The 16,149-nt window shown below is 37.1% G+C and overlaps 1 protein-coding gene across 2 annotated transcripts; it reads left to right on the forward strand.

Annotated features, from left to right (window-relative positions):
* The first annotated feature begins 1,850 nt into the window (after positions 1-1,850).
* On the forward strand, positions 1,851-15,054 carry trmt44 (tRNA methyltransferase 44 homolog). Of its 2 annotated transcripts, none has more exons than XM_079472550.1 (11): positions 1,851-2,458; positions 2,544-2,658; positions 3,222-3,441; positions 4,047-4,115; positions 4,308-4,415; positions 4,717-4,788; positions 5,879-5,985; positions 7,482-7,665; positions 8,554-8,920; positions 13,805-13,921; positions 14,247-15,054. In XM_079472550.1, the coding sequence occupies exons 1-11, from the start codon at positions 2,119-2,121 to the stop codon at positions 14,477-14,479; spliced, it is 1,932 nt and encodes a 643-aa protein (XP_079328676.1). In that variant the 5' UTR covers positions 1,851-2,118; the 3' UTR covers positions 14,480-15,054. The 2 variants fall into 2 exon arrangements, 1 of the variants encoding a protein (XP_079328676.1); XR_013787549.1 differs by having other exon boundaries at positions 2,025-2,458; positions 8,554-8,930; positions 14,247-15,049.
* Positions 15,055-16,149: the final 1,095 nt, after the last annotated feature.

The raw sequence follows: 16,149 nt of genomic DNA on the forward strand, positions 1-16,149 counted from the left end.
GCAGAAAATAAGAACTTACGGAAACCATAGGTGCTGGTCATATCATTAGAATATCATCAAAAAGTTGATGCATTTCACTATTTCCATTAAAAAAGTGAAACTTGTAAATTATATGAATTCATTACACGCAGACTGATATATTTCAAATGTTTATTTATTTTAATTGTGATGATTATAACTGACAACTAATGAAAATCCCAAATTGATAAGGCGTTTTAATCTCAAAGACAAAGCATTTTCTCATAAAGTTAATAGATGCAGTTATTAAAGTTACAGTGCAGTAGATGAGTTAACGCAGTACCAGTACACAGTTCTGTAGTGCAAATGATGCAGTGTGTGTATGGATATCTTGCCTGAATCAGAATTTAATCGAATATCATTTACTTTTTCTGTGCTGTGATGCTGACGGAAACCAGACTGATAATTGTCCAGATTGCCATTTGAGTTTAGGAATTTGTTCAGCTGATTGAAGACAACCTTTTCAATGATCTTGCCTATGAAGGAAGATTTGTTGGTCTGTAGTTTAGACAGTAAGTTTTTGTCTAGATTGCTCTTATTTTAGTAAAGGCTTGACAAATGCAGTTTTTAGGGACTCTGGGAAAGATCCTGAGAGAAATAACGTATTTACTATTTTTGAAAGATCTGCTTCTAAACAGTTAAACACTTTTTTGGAAAAGGATGTGGGGAGTGTGTCCAGGTTGCATGTTGCGGACTTAAGATGCCAAAGTTTTCTGATCAAACTTTACTAATTTCTTAGATTGTTGTAATAAAGTCAGACTGACCTGAGTGCCATGTAGGGCTTTGCTGACTGCCATTCTGCCATTCATTGCCATTCTAACATTCATTCCCTCGAGTGGGTGTAGTATGAATGCGATTTATCCCGTCTATTTTTATGTATATTCATATATATACACACACACACACACACACACACACACACATATATATATATATATATATATAATTTTTTGTGGATTTAGAATGTGTCCATAGGAAAGAGGAGAAATACTTGCTGTTGTTTTCTGTATTTATTTATTTGTCTTTATTATTTATTTATCTTTTTTTCTCTTCCTCTTTGTGTGCTCTATTGTGTGATCCGTATAATATTGTTAATTTCAAAGACTTCTTTGAATAAAATAAAATTAATAAAAGTATGAATGCGATCGGCCGTTGTTCTCTACATTGATGATTTACTTTCTCTTTTTAAATAAATTATGTCTGTGGTGCATATCCGCTACCTACTGTAGGCCTACGGGAGTGTACATGGGCCATGCGACGCAATAACAAGCGCAGCAACAGAAGTTATTATGAGAGACAGGTGCAACCTATTTAATTTGTAATTTTTTAATTATTTGTGTAACTCATCAGTAATGCAAACTTTACCTAAAATGAGTTTTCCCAGCATTTACATGATGTTTTTAGGGAAGCACTGCTGATTTTATTTTATTTAGTCAAGGATTTTAGGTATTATTGCTTATAAATTAAGTGTACAATAGAAATGCATTGCTAGCCCATGCCTACACGTGTGTGCACTTGCATTACTCATCATTTCCTGTATAGTCCTACCTGTTAATTCTCATGTCAGTTTTTGTAAAGGTTAATAAAAATACAATGGTTTTTACTTTTAACAAACGTGATTAAAACCTACTGATAACTTGTTAATGGTGTGTGATCTTATTAGCACTATATTTTCACATAAATGTGTTTTATTGGATGTCTTTTGGTTTGCTTTCTTGTTGCTTTTACGTTGTTTTCACCAGCAGATGTCACTATCATACAGCGCTTCTCCCTTCGTCACCAGAAGGACCGGGTGAAAGTTCAAAATCTGTCTGAATGCAAAATAAAAGTCTGTAGAGTCAAATGAGCGTAGGGCCGTGCACAATGCGTTAAATGATTCGTTTATAATTAAATAAGCGAATGTATACATTTAATACAAATAACAAATGTCACACAAATGGTTCATAAATACAGATATATTATCACAAGTCGGACAGATCTTTTATTTTGACAGCTTACCGGTATACATTGAAACCAAGCGATTCTGCACTTCTGGTTGATAGTGAACATTCCTCTTGTGATGTAACATTGTTATATGCATATTTCTAAAGGCTCGACAATATGTCGAAACTTTCCGAAATAAATCTTGCGGACAGATGCAGACCAGAAGGCCTGTGGTCAGCTGCCGATGTCTGGATCAAGAAACCTCATGTTGTTAACAAGAGGCTGTGTGGAGCGACAGAGTCCGAGTACAGGGACGTGGACGGAGCAGGACTAAAGCAGTTTTTAACATCCGTTTTGAGATGCAGTACTGAGATTAACGATATGTTTCACTTCCTCTGCGCTAATATTGTGGACGAGGGACACGAAACTGCAGGACGCTGGTGTGTTTGCACCAGGACTGTTATTCCCAAAGTTAAGAAAACAGATGCATGTCTGTACAAAGAAATAGTTATTAAAGGTAAACAAACAGACACGTCAAATCATTGCATTGATGGTTTGTTTTGAGTTTTTCTCTAATTGGATAAATTATTTTTTCTTTGAAGATATTGTTGGGCACACAGTGACATTTGTCCCGTTTGAAGAGAACGATGTGGGGCAGGTTTCTCTCAGGAGCAGCAACATTTATCAGATCCAGCTGCAACTGAAAACTGAAGATTGGTGAGAATACTGTGTTTTACTGCCAAATGAGACAGAGAAGCAACACTGCTGTTCTGTAACTCAACAGGGTTAATGACAGTTAAGTTTAAGTGTAGATATATCAGTTTATACGGCCACCCTATGTGTTTTCTTTTTTATGATATGCAAGTTTTCAGTTTCTAAGAATGAAATATTGGGACAGTTATCGCCAAAATTCTAATTCTTTCATCGTTTACTCACCCGCATGTCATTCCAAACCTGTATGATTTTCTTCTGCAGAACACAAAATATATTTTGAAGAATTCTGTTAACCGAACATCATATGGACACAAAACCACTGATAGATTTTTCAAAATATCTTCTTTTTTGTCCCACAGAATACACAAATTTATACATGAACATCATTCTTTTTTTCTTTAAAATGTGGAGAATTATCTAGGTGGAGATAACTGTCCACTAAATGTGATAAACTGCAGGGGGCAGTCTGGACAGTCTTTAGTGGTTTAACTGCTAATGTTGTTTCTGGTTGTATTGAGGACACAGTTGTTGATAAATATTTATAGTAAGACTCGTCTTATTTTCAGGATGTTGTCTCTTCACGCTCTAAGGCCTGAGGATTGGTACAGTGATGGGGTGGCTTACCCCAAACTTCCATGGCTTTGTACAGAACTCCTGCCTAAACTGTCACGCTGGGCTCTGGAGAGCAAGACCAGTGAATTTAAAAGCACCCTGTCCCTTATTCCTGTGGAGAAATACAGCGTGCTCTACCAGCAACTGAAAGAAAAGTACAAAGAATTAGTGAAGGTGGGGAGAGCAGGAATATGTGTTATCTAATATATTGGATGGATGTTTTGTGGCAGTACATGGCAATTCAGTACTTTATTGGAATTTAAAATGATCCTTACTTGACTTGATTGCGATGAATTCTGATGCCATTGTCTCAGAAGTTACTTTTTATTGCATCATTTTTATTCCAGGATACGTCTATAAACAAGCCAAAGTGTAAACATTGTGGCTCTGTTTGTGTGAGCATCCCAGCCAGCCACATTGACTCAACCATTGACATGAGTTTGGGACAGTACGATCTGTTAACAGTATGGTGGAATGTTTGGGCCACACAGTCATTATTAAGCAGATGTTTTTGATATTATTAGTAACGATAAAATGACATCACTCTTAGTAGTATATTCAACTTGTGGACTTAAAGTAAAAAAATATATTTCAGGAATATCAGGCTAAAGATAACTATCTGCTAGGCAAAAGCACAGTCATTAGTTTCCATTATACTCTATGTGATGAGTATGTTGTCAAGAGGTGTCCCAGTCAAATGCTGACATGCGTTGAGTGTTTGCCTGCATTTGATTTGTCTGTGAAGTTAAGAATAACAGTAAGCCATTCATTTGTTCAAGGTCTGGCCTGAAGTTACTGATCCTCAGAAATTTGTGTATGAAGATGTTGCCATCGCTACATATTTGTTGGTAGGTTGGAATGGCCCTCTAATACATTTTATGCCCACATATTATACAATTGTTTTATTCTACATAATTACACTTTCATTACAGTATCTAGCACATGAATTTGCACAGTTAAACATGTTTGAAATATGGATCGGATGTGCGTCATGGACATGTAATGAAGTCAGAGGAAAACACTCTCTGTCACCCATACAGGTCTTGTGGGGTGAAGAGCGTGCTGAAAAGGGAACAACAATAAAACAGTCCTTTGTGGATCTCGGCTGTGGAAATGGCCTGCTGGTTCACATATTAAACAACGAAGGGGTAGGTTAACCAGTACAAATGCTCCCGTGTTGAATTTCGACACTGTCCGACAGCCCCTTGACATCGAGCTCTTTTCATTTGTTAATATTCATCTAGTGTTAAAATCAATGACACAGCTGCGACCGTGTGAATAAAAAACACAATGAAAAGCCATCTCTCATGTAGCGTTTAATTGTACAGGAGATTAGAAATGTGAATCCTCCGTTCTTGGGACTCAAATTGAATTATGTACACCTTTTGTCTGCGATGTTCTTTTTTTAATTAAACTGGCCGAGACTTAAGTTCGTCATGTGGTTTTCAGCATCCTGGAAAAGGCATTGACATCCGCAGGAGGAAGATCTGGGACATGTATGGGCCTAATACACATCTGGAGGTAAGATATAATTTTCCAGCACCAAAACGAGTGAAATGCTTGTTAAGGAAAGCAGTACCAGTACAATTGCTTCAACTTGGTGGATGGCATGGTAGATGGTAGAGCAAGTAAAAAATATCTTCTATTAGGGATCTGAGGACGAAAATACTGTAGTCTTAAGGGAAATCACCCAGAACTGCCTAGAATACCATGGCAACAGCCTCCAAAAGCAGTACATTTACATTTATGCATTTGTCAGATAATTTTATGCAAAGCAACTTACAGTGCATTTAAGGTATACATTTTATCTGCATGTGTTTTTCACTGGTAGCATTTGATTTTTTGTTTTTGTTTATCTTTTATCATTTCGGTTAAAGACAGTGATTAAAAATCAGTATCTGACTCATCTTAAAAACTCTCCATGCGTTTCTGTTGTCAGATCAGTCTTCCCTTTTTTTAATTTTACTCTACTAGAACAAGGCTTTGAACATTCCCTAAGCTTCATTATTTATAGTGTTCTGGCGTGAAAGAGATGCCGAGATGCTTTAGTGGCACGTCTAATGGGAATCTATGTGAATTTAGGGGGCGCTTTCATGCACTTGTGAAATCCCTGCAGTATTTCAACATCGGTGAAACACATGGTGTTCCCATCTGAACAGATGCAGCACAATCTGGGATGTCATGAGTGGGCTTTCTGCCGGGCAAATGGGGGGTCAGGGCTCGTGTGGTAGCTCGGATGGTTCTTGTCATTCTGCATGTATAGGGTTGTTTTATTACACAAGCCGGTCATAGTTTGGATAAGTCTAGGATATGATAAATCTCAACATCGGCAAGTTTTTTATTTACCTTGCATCCACCGAAAATCCTGCAGTATTTCTTTCCACTTTATATGGACCGGGCATCCTTCAGAAAAAAAACCATAACATTACATTAAAACATTACTGTTATCAAATTTCACACAATCACCAGGCGACATGATAAAACATGAACTTAGAAATGGAACCCTTGGTTGATTTTTGTAGATGGGCCGTTTGGCCAAGAGTGCCTCCCAGTGTCATTAAGCATTCAGCCAATGATAATGAGATGCTGCGGGTGCTCTTATCTATTTCAGGAAAATGCCATTACGCCCAGCGATGGCTTCCTTTTCCCCACCACAGACTGGCTGATTGGAAACCATTCGGATGAGCTTACACCATGGATCCCTGTTATAGCAGCCAGGCAAGTCATCAGCTCCGAGAAAGTAGCACTTGTGTTGAGGAGACACCTGCTCTCCAGTAAATTAATTTCAAGTGATTGGAAGCTTTGTTCTGTTTTCTAGGATTAGTGTTGGGAATGAGGTCATTAAATAAAGTATAAAAATGTAAAGAATATAATGGAATAGATTTTTTGATTTATTTTAGTATTTAGTTTGGTCTTATTTTTCATATTTTACAAAGTTTTAGTTATAATTTTTTGCCAATATGATAAATGCATTCAAAGAGATAGGAAAAGGTATGATCTAAATCTCGATTTAATCGATTGCATTACATTTTTTAAACGCAAACCGTTTACATTGTAGATTAATTTCATATTTAGCAGGATAGGTCACCCCAAAATAAAAATGAACCTCTAAGAGTTTTTTGTGGAACACAAAAGAAGATATTTTGAGAAATGTCATCGTGTTTTCATGTCCATACAATGGAAGTCAGTCAGTGGGGTCCAATGTTGTTTGGTTACCAACATTCTTCAAAATATATTTTGAAGTCAGATTTGGAATGACATTCGGGTGAGTGAATGATGAAAGAATTTTCATTTTTGTTCATTTAATGCTAAAAAAGTGCTAATTTAGTTCTATACCGTTTTGTACCATAAAAAATTAAACAAAAAAGTAAAAAATTGCTTTTTGCTTAGTTATGCTGAGTATAGTCCTTGTAATGTTTCAGTTCTTCAGTGTCACAGATACCACGCAGAGACAAATGTAATTTTTCTGTAATGCATGCCTAGATGAATGCTGTCACTGTATTTCAAGTCATTTTTCTCTTTTATCCACATGGTTTTAAAAATATGGTCACATTGTCCATCTAGGCTTGTCCTGGACTCTGGCTCGGACACTAGGTGGAGATGGTCGGCTTGACGAGTCCAGTCATCATATATTATTTATGTAAAATGTCTTTGTGAACTAAACTTACCCAAGATGTCCAAACAGCTTGTAGTGCTGTTAATGTTATTAATAATAAATGTATATTAACATTTACATTTATAAGAGAAATTTACAGAATATAGAGGATTCTCAGCTGACCGTTGAGGAGAGAGAAGGTCTATTTATTTTGGTTTTGATGATTTGGTTTTGTATGTTGATATCGTCATCTCTCATACACAGGAAACCACACCTAGTATGTTTTTACCACCTCATTTTTTTACAATGATTGTAAAAAATAACATCTGGACAACATTTCAGTTTAGAACTGTGTTGCAATTGATTTAATAAATATAATGTTAAAGATGAGTGAACCATCTAAACCATGTCTATGTCTCTGCTCCAAAATATTTAATTGGTGGAAGTAGTTAAAAGCTGGTCTGAAAGATTCATTAGCAAGTCTGTATAATTTAAATCATTTGTACAAGAGAAAGAATCACCATCAATGCAAAGGTCATGCAAAGGTCATAGAAATTCATTGATCAAAAAGTGTCTGAATTTTAATATGGCATTTATCCTTTGTGTCCATCTCATCCAGATCATCTTACTCGTGCCGTTACTTTGTGCTTCCCTGCTGCTTCTTCGACTTCTACGGAAAGTTTCAGCGCAGAGAGTGTAAGAAGTCTCAGTATAAGGAGTATATTGACTTTATTACTGATGTCAGCACAAAGTGTGGCTTTAACACAGAGGAGGATTGCCTGAGGATCCCTTCCACCAAACGGGTAGGTTAGATAAGTTTCTTTAACATCAGCCCTAAACAGTACTGTATTAAACCAGATTAATTTAATTGTTAAAGTAATAGCGACAACATACAGTGCAGTAAACTTCCGGTACACATTCACAAACAATAGTGTGCCTCTACATTATTTCTGATAACAATCATTTACATTTATGCATTTGGCAGACATTTTTATCCAAAGCAACTTGCATTGCATTATTTATAAGTATTGTTTATAAGTATTGGCAATCCACTGGGATCAAACTCACGGCCTTGTTATTGCTAGTTCCATGCTCTAACCACTGAGCTACAGGAAACCTTAGTGAAGTTATTTGGCTCAATGTACCATACGGTTTGTTTAAATGCGACCAAACTACAGGACCCTTCAACAAAACGTTTTTTTAATAAAATGAACAAATCATTTACTTAATATAATTATTCCACAATAAAATAATAATACAAATTACTTTTAACATCAATAAAACATTCATAGTTATATTATTACACAATGAAACACAAACCGGACGTTAACTGTGGGTCTGGCGCACACATCTGATTAAACCCAATAGCAGCTTACAGCACATGTCATAATGCTAGCAAAAGCCCATACAGAAACATAATTCCCCTTTGCGCTACTAGTTAAATTTATGGACTTTATGTACTGTTTTCCCCTTATTCATGAGCCCTCTAGCATTATTCTGAATCGAGGGTGTGAATGTCTCCACTTCACATAAATTCTCACCATACGCTTAACTACCCTCCAAAAAAAGCTCCAAACACGCAAGACAGGACACAGTAAAAACGCAGAGCTTGTGAATTAATGTAAAGAGCACGGTCAAAACAAGCTGTTCTCTTTATAAGTCTAATTTTGTAATGTCACGCTCTTCTGCAGGTCTGCCTTATTGGCAAAAGTAGGAGACATGCAGAGGATGAGGAGGTTTTGATAGAAGAACAGAGAAACTATTATATCAGAGGGCGTCAGGCCTTATTCGCAAGCTCAGGGGGTGGCAGCACGTGTGCCAGTCAAGGTGGCCAAGATGGACCTAACCAATTTGAGAGTGGGCAGGATATCTCATCTTCAGGAAGTGACTGGGGAAATGGCTTCCAACCAAGAGAAAAGATAGAGATTGTAAGGAACTGCGCGGCGCTTCCGAGGGATTTTGTGGACGCAGTTGTTCTAAAGGTGGCAAAGTCCTTGCTGAGTCTGACAGAAAAAAACATAGAGATGAGCGAATGCTGTGACGTGTGGAACACAGGCGGTAAGAATAGGTTTGCATCTCTTTCCACCATGTGACTTGCAAAAAAGCATGTGAAAATAATATTGAAATCATCAATAATTTCTTCAAGAATTAGATGTTTTATATATTTAAATATAAAATTAGGGATATCAAATTATAAAGTTTAACACCAAACAAATGAAAGCCCAAATTAGGATCTATTTGAAAATTGCTAATAAGATGGGCTCAATGTACCAAATGGTTCTATGACATTTTTCTGAAAATGGTAAGTTTCTTTATGTTCTCACATCTTATAAAACACGTATAACATCTGCCAAATGCTGGAAAAGCAGAGACTGGCTGCAGAAAAGTAGTGTGATATATAATACTGTTTTTGTGTCTTATTGTTTTGCTCTAAATTCTTTACATAAGTCTCTTAAAGGTCCAATGTGTAATTTTTTGGAGGATCTATTGTAGTGGTCGACCGATATGGGTTTTTTTAATGGCCGAAGCCGATATTAAAGGTCTAGTCAGTGATATCTAGCAGCAAAGGTTGCGAATTGCAACCAAACGCTCACTCCACCCCTCGTGTCCCTTTTGAAACACTACTACGACAGCTGACAGAACATGGCGAATTGAAAGCAAAGGGACTGGCGGTGTTGTAGATAGAAATAGCTCATTCTCAGGCAATAAAAACAAAACAATTCATTGTGTACACTCTTTATACACCTCTGAAGACATAGTTGAGTTTATTATATTGCATTTCTATCAATAGATCATCCCAAAAATTACACACTGGACCTTTAAGAAAACAATGTGGCCGATATAAGAAATGTAATTATAGTAAATGAGAAACATACAAACAATTTGTGAAACTAAATTAACATATTTTTGCATAATTCTCTTAATCGTACTTCATTTAATGAGCTAACACTTCAATATTGACAATTAGTGCAGCTTTTTGTTTAAACGACACCAAGACAGCATCGCTGTCGGTGAGTACGCAGTCGCACACATCATCACATTAAAAAGGGAATGATGATTGGTTATTTCGTTCAGCGCCATGCAGGCCGGACAGCGTGTGGAACCGGGGTGCTACGGGAGCATTTTTAAAGCATATGAAGCAGTCTGCTCTCAGGTTGTTCTCGGAGTGATTTGGTGTCATGCAGCAACCGATCTGTGGGGAGCCGCGTGGGGTCGAGTGGAGCCATCTTCCTATTCAACAAAATGCTAATACATTACATCTACTTTCACTGCGGGTGCCCTTACATGGAATTTGCCATGTTGTTTCTACAGTAGCACTAAACGGACAAACTTCTCTACAGAACTTGTTTTGTAAATATCTTATCTAATTCATGAAAGAAGCTAAATCGTACCCTTACATGGAATTTGCCATGTTGTTTCTACAGTAGCAATAAACGGACAAACTTCTCTACAGAACGCGTTTCATAAATATTTTGTCTAATTCGTGAAAGAAGCGAAATCGTGACGACATCTTTATCCTCTCTCAGCCTCAGTAGTGCTTCAAAAGGGAGGGCGAGTAAGTGGTTGGTTGCAATTCACAACCTCAGCGCTAGAGGCCGCTTAAAATTACATAATGGTCCTTTAAATATTTAAAATTAAACTTTCAAATCTTTAACTAGATTGTTGTGGGTAGCATATCATTTAGTACCCTGGCTGACATCTTCCGCTATTAACTTCAGTCTTCTGCTTGTGTGGTTTTGTGTGTTTGACAGGAGACTTGTGCACATACTCAGATCATATCCTAATTCAATTATAGCGCTTTCAAAGAATTACATTCAATAATATTGAATTCACCGTTGGGAGAAAAAGAGAGAGAAGTAAATAGACAAAGAGAGAGACGATTGCCCTCAGGGCAGATTCTGAATGTAGTTGTCTGTTTGAATTATGCTCTCAGACTTTTATGTTTTATGCATGAGATATATGGGGTAGAGGTATTTTGAGGAAGTTTTTTAAATGACACGCACTTAAAGGACTGGTAAAGGTGAACTTGGGTGCACTGTTAAAACAACCCTGAAAGAAGATGTAGGTTATGTTATGTAAGAGAAGGCTGGGTATTGCAATAGATAATTTTTTCAAGATGATTCTGTGAACAGTCCTTAATCAATCATGCAAGCAAAAGAATAGACTTTAATTGCCTTTATATTGAAAAATATTACATTTATCATAATAAGGGTCACGTCTTTATCTTTTTTTAAGGTGACAATGATTGTATTAAAGTGCAGTTTAAGCATGTGACGCAAATTTTGTCATCAGAATAGTATGCATGTACTGTACGCGTACCGCTGAAATTGTTATGTCGCATAGAAAGTATGCGCAGGTGGCCACTGTGTGCTGGGAGCATCGATTCAAGATTGGTGAAGAAAACCTGAACCCTGTAGGCTCGGACAGGTAATGCGCATTTATCAAAACCTGTGTGTACGCGTATGAGTCAAACGCAGTATACTTGCAAAGTATGCGGCATTGTTTAACGTGTCACAGAAATACGATATCAATATCAACACAGGCAAATATTGTCTTGGTCTTATAGCCAATCATTTGCATTTGCTTTATCTTGAGCAAAGACCAAGGGCAACACAAATTGTGCAATTATATTAGGATCTCGGATGCAATGACTAAGTTTCTGAACAGATGGCTATTGCCCGACCGCATTACGTAATTATTACATTTGTGCTTGTGATGATAAAAATGTGATTATGTCATAGTGTTTTCACATGTTGTTCTCTTTGGAAGAGCTGTAAGTATTTGGTTTATTCCTTCACCAATGACAATGAAGTGGAAGGACTCAATCTCCTGTATAGACCTCTCTAGATCATTTGTGATGTGTTTCAACTCTTGCTCGAGAAGAGATGCACACATTGGGTGAAGGTTAGGAGAATGATATGCCTCATAGATGAGCTTCAGCTGACCCGAACTGACATTCACAGATTCAGACGGTGAACCGATGGGTCAAGCCATTGGAGATTGGGTTCACCGAATGCTGGCGGGGGAAAAGGTTTCAGCCGCACATCAGGTCTCTCAGCCCATGGGTCTGCTCCTGGTTGCTATGGCAACAGATTTACGGTCTGAAGGTTACAGCCAGCCTCGTGAAAATGTGTTCATTGAGTACTAGGAGAGATTTTGGATGCTATTTATAAGTGTGCGTGAAAAGGATGCTCATTTGATCCCATATAGAAACGCATCGTAAGGGCCTCTTGCAAAAAGAGGAACTCATTTGAAGTGTAAATTTGACATACGTATAGCTTCCAGCAGGGGCTTCTTGGGTGGTGAAAGATGAAAAATAAAGGTGTTGTTTTACAGAGATCAAGGGTCCAATGCTTAAGTACGAGGTTCAGGTTGGGTTCTCAGGAAATAATGCCGTGTTTGAGTGTAGATTGCTTTGGGAATTTACCTTTGAGAAAGATCTATTTGCTAGTGTGTTGCTGACTTCTAGAAATGACTAATATTCCCAGTGCCTTGTTATTACATCATAGACGACTAGAGAGAAGGTTGAATATATAGCGTTTCATTTGTTTGAATTTTAACTAGATTTTTTTAAGAAAGTGTAAAGTAGGGATGAGAGAGGGATGGTGGGATTGGGAAGTTACCCTGGTCCAACTCGAACCCTTGATCCCTGAGATGGGTTTTTTAACAATACTATCTTGTTTTGTGGAAAACACAGGCCTGCATTGTGAGTCCAGGATCTTTTGCCAATAATTATTTTCTCAGACTTCTCACTTTGTGGCATTATGGGTTTTTTGGCAAACCATTTGCATTACCTCAGATGCTTAAAATGGCTGCTCTCAGCTCAGTCACAAAACTCAAAACTTGACTTCCAATCTTACAGAGGCCAGCGGAAAGCTTAACAACGATTCAGTGATCAATTTTGAAAGAACTTCAGAAGGTATTTAATAAAGTCACATATTGATCGATCGAGTCATGTCAAGCCTGAACTGAGTGTGTTGAATGATTGATATGATGGAAATAACAAGAGTCTACGATTTCCACTTTAGAATAAGCAAGAAATGAGTGTTACTTACCATTGCATTTTCCATTTTTTGCATAAAAACCTAAATTAAAAATAAAAGGGATGCAAAAATTTTTTGTTGCATATCATCTGCTATATCTGAAAGCAGACATATTTTAAGCCTCATATCCTAGATAGAAAGGAGCAAAACTAGATCTCTGTTTAATGAGAAACATGTGAAACATTTCCACCACGTGTCAAATAAATTTAAAGCGATGTAATGACCTAAATAAAAAATATAAGTGATGCTTTTGTTATGAATATAATTACAAAATGTAAGTAGATTTGTGTGCAAGCTACAAAAGACAAAAAGTTTAATTCAACAAAAATAATACTCATTATCCCAAACGTTGTATCTGTAAACACTTGAAACCTTGCAGTAATTTATATAAAAAAGCTATTAAAGTGATCATTCACCCAAATATGAAAACTATGTCATCACTAATTCATCCTCTTGGCATTTCAAACCCGTGCGATTTTCTTTCTTATGCAGAACACAAAAGATATTTTCAAGAATGATGTTAATTGGTGCCGGCGCTGTTACTTACTTTCTTCAAAATATCTTCTTTTATGTTCTGCAGAAGAAAGAAAGTCATACAGGTTTGGAATTACATGACGATGAGTAAATGATGACTTAGTTTGAACTATAATTTAAAAAAATCACAATTAATTAATATAATAAATAATATTCATCATTCTAATATGTTTTGCTATACTTGATATCTGAAACACTTGACCAGTATTGGCCACAGTGTTGTGCTGAATCGTGTTATATAAAACAACTGCAGTGTTTAAAATAAAATTTAAACCTGAACAACTTCAATGTAATTGCTGTAAAATGATCATGCTCTCATTCTTTGATACTCTCTCACTTCTTCTCTTTGTCTCTTATTCTTTAGGAAGTTTGTCAATAAGTGAAGTAGCGGATCTTCTGGACCAGTCCACGCTGCAGACACTAAAGAAAGAGTGTGGCGGTCTCCAGACCCTGATGAAAAATAACCATCAGGTGTTCAGAGGTATGCAGATCTCTTCCAGCACTTTGTTCTTTGGCGATGTTTGGTGTTTGACACATGTTCCTCTGCTGTTTCTTCAGTTTTCTACTGCACAAACCCTATGTAAATATTTTAAAAACAGCAGAAGTTGTGACTTTTCTTTGTGAACATGTATATGCTTTTTTAGAGAACATATTTAAAAAACATTTGGAAATGGACAGAAAAGGTCTCTACCTCTAGCTTTAAACTTTACAGGAATGTTCTCGAGTGGCCAGTCTGATTTAATTCTCATGTTAAGTGTGATGGGTACATCTGAAATATTTCTCCCTGCATCCATTTTTTTCTATAGTGGAGGGTGGAAAGGTGTTCATTCGTGACTGGAGGACGCATACAAAAGCACAGGGTGCTAAAGCGAACTTGAAGCGCAAACCCCCTCCCTCAGGTGCCCTGAAGACTCGACTCTGCTGGTTCCACACCCACCATCCACACGGTTGCCCTTTACCCTGTGAGGTCTGTGCCTTTGCTCACGGAGAGACTGAGTTGAGACCCTCCACGAAACCTCCAAAGATGATTCGGACCTGAAAGGGAGAATGTTTAAGGTGGATGTGCTATTAAGACTATTGGAAAAAGAACTCTAAAATATTTTCGTTAAATATTTGCATATTTTTGTCAGGCGTTTTTCTTAAACCTCAGATCTGAGAAAAAGTGGTTATTCTTTATTTAGGAAATGTCATTAAATTCCGTTTTTATCAAAATAATATCTCTGTGTCATTTCAATCACACCCGTGATTGACTTATTGTCAAATAAATCTAAAACTACGGAATGAGATGCATCGACTTTTGGCAGGAGATCCCCCCACTGGTGCATGAAAAGGCTTCTGTTGAGAGAGGGCATGTGTAGTGTAAATGTTAGGGGCATGAATAATTTGGAGGGCCATGTGGGGGGTTGGACTGTGTGTGGGTCACTGCCCCTCTGCTAAAATGTCATCGGACAGGATGTTGCTCTCAGACCCATGAGGGTCAATCAAGGTCATGTGCGATTCAAACCGGGCAAACGTTTAACAACGAACCCAGGAGATTTAGCACATTCATGAGTAATATAAATCGCAGCAATGTATTGGACTGATTATTAAAATTATTAAGTGATTTTTCAATTGACTTGTGTGCTGATTTTTTATAAGCTGAGATCTATTGCATGTTGAAGAGCCTTGGCACTATAGAATAATATAAAGCATCAATGTTCGAAAATACATTTTTATTTTTAAAGTATTTTGTGTTTTTAAAGGCAAGCGTTGTAGATAAAGGTCCAGTGTTTGGAATTAAGCGACATCTAGAGGTGACGTTGCGAAATTGCAACCAACAGCTCCCTTCACCCTTTCAAAGCACTACGGTGGCTGACACAGAACTAAGATGTCATCACTTTTTCGCTTCTTTGCCGAAGGAGATAACGTTTTTACGAAACGTGCTCTGTAGAGCAGTTTGTCCATTTAGGCAGGGCTACTGTAGAAACAACATTGTGTATTCCATATAAGGGGACCCGCCGAGTATGTAGATATAAATTGCTCATCCTTAGGTAATAAAAATATAACTCTTCATTTTGTAAGGTCTTTATACACAACTGAGGACATAGCTATGTATGTTATATTACATTTCAGTCAATAGATCCTCTAAAAAATGACACACTGGACCTTTAAAAATGTTATGAATAACTAATTGCTTTGTGCATAATTGTGCCATAAAAATTCAATTCAATTTTATTTATATAGCGCTTTTCACAATTTGCATTGTTCCAAAGCAGCTTTACAGGGGAAAACGAAAAACCCAAGAAAGGGTAAAACACACTACATGGTGTTTTATATAATAAATCCAATTATTCTAGTAAATAATATCTAATGTCAGCATCTCCCGGTGGTTTATTTTGCATATTTTGTATTAAGTGAATGCTTGGCTGAAAAGATGCGTCTTTAATCTAGATTTAAATTGGGCGAGTGTGTCTGATCCTCGAATAATATCAGGAAGGCTATTCCAGAGTTTAGGTGCTACGTATGAGAAAGCTCGACCCCCTTTGGTGGATTTAGTTATTCTAGGTGTTATTAAAAGTCCTGAGTTTTGAGATCTTAGAGAGCGTGATGGCTTGTAGTGTGATAGAAGCTCTGTTATGTAGGTAGGGGCTAAACCCTTTAAGGCTTTATAAGTGATTAAAAGAACTTTAAAGTCAATACGATACTTAATGGGTAGCCAGTGAAGGGTTG

Source organism: Barbatula barbatula (genome assembly GCF_947034865.1).
Source record: "Barbatula barbatula genome assembly, chromosome: 1".
In the NCBI taxonomy this organism is placed as follows: Eukaryota; Metazoa; Chordata; class Actinopteri; order Cypriniformes; family Nemacheilidae; genus Barbatula; species Barbatula barbatula.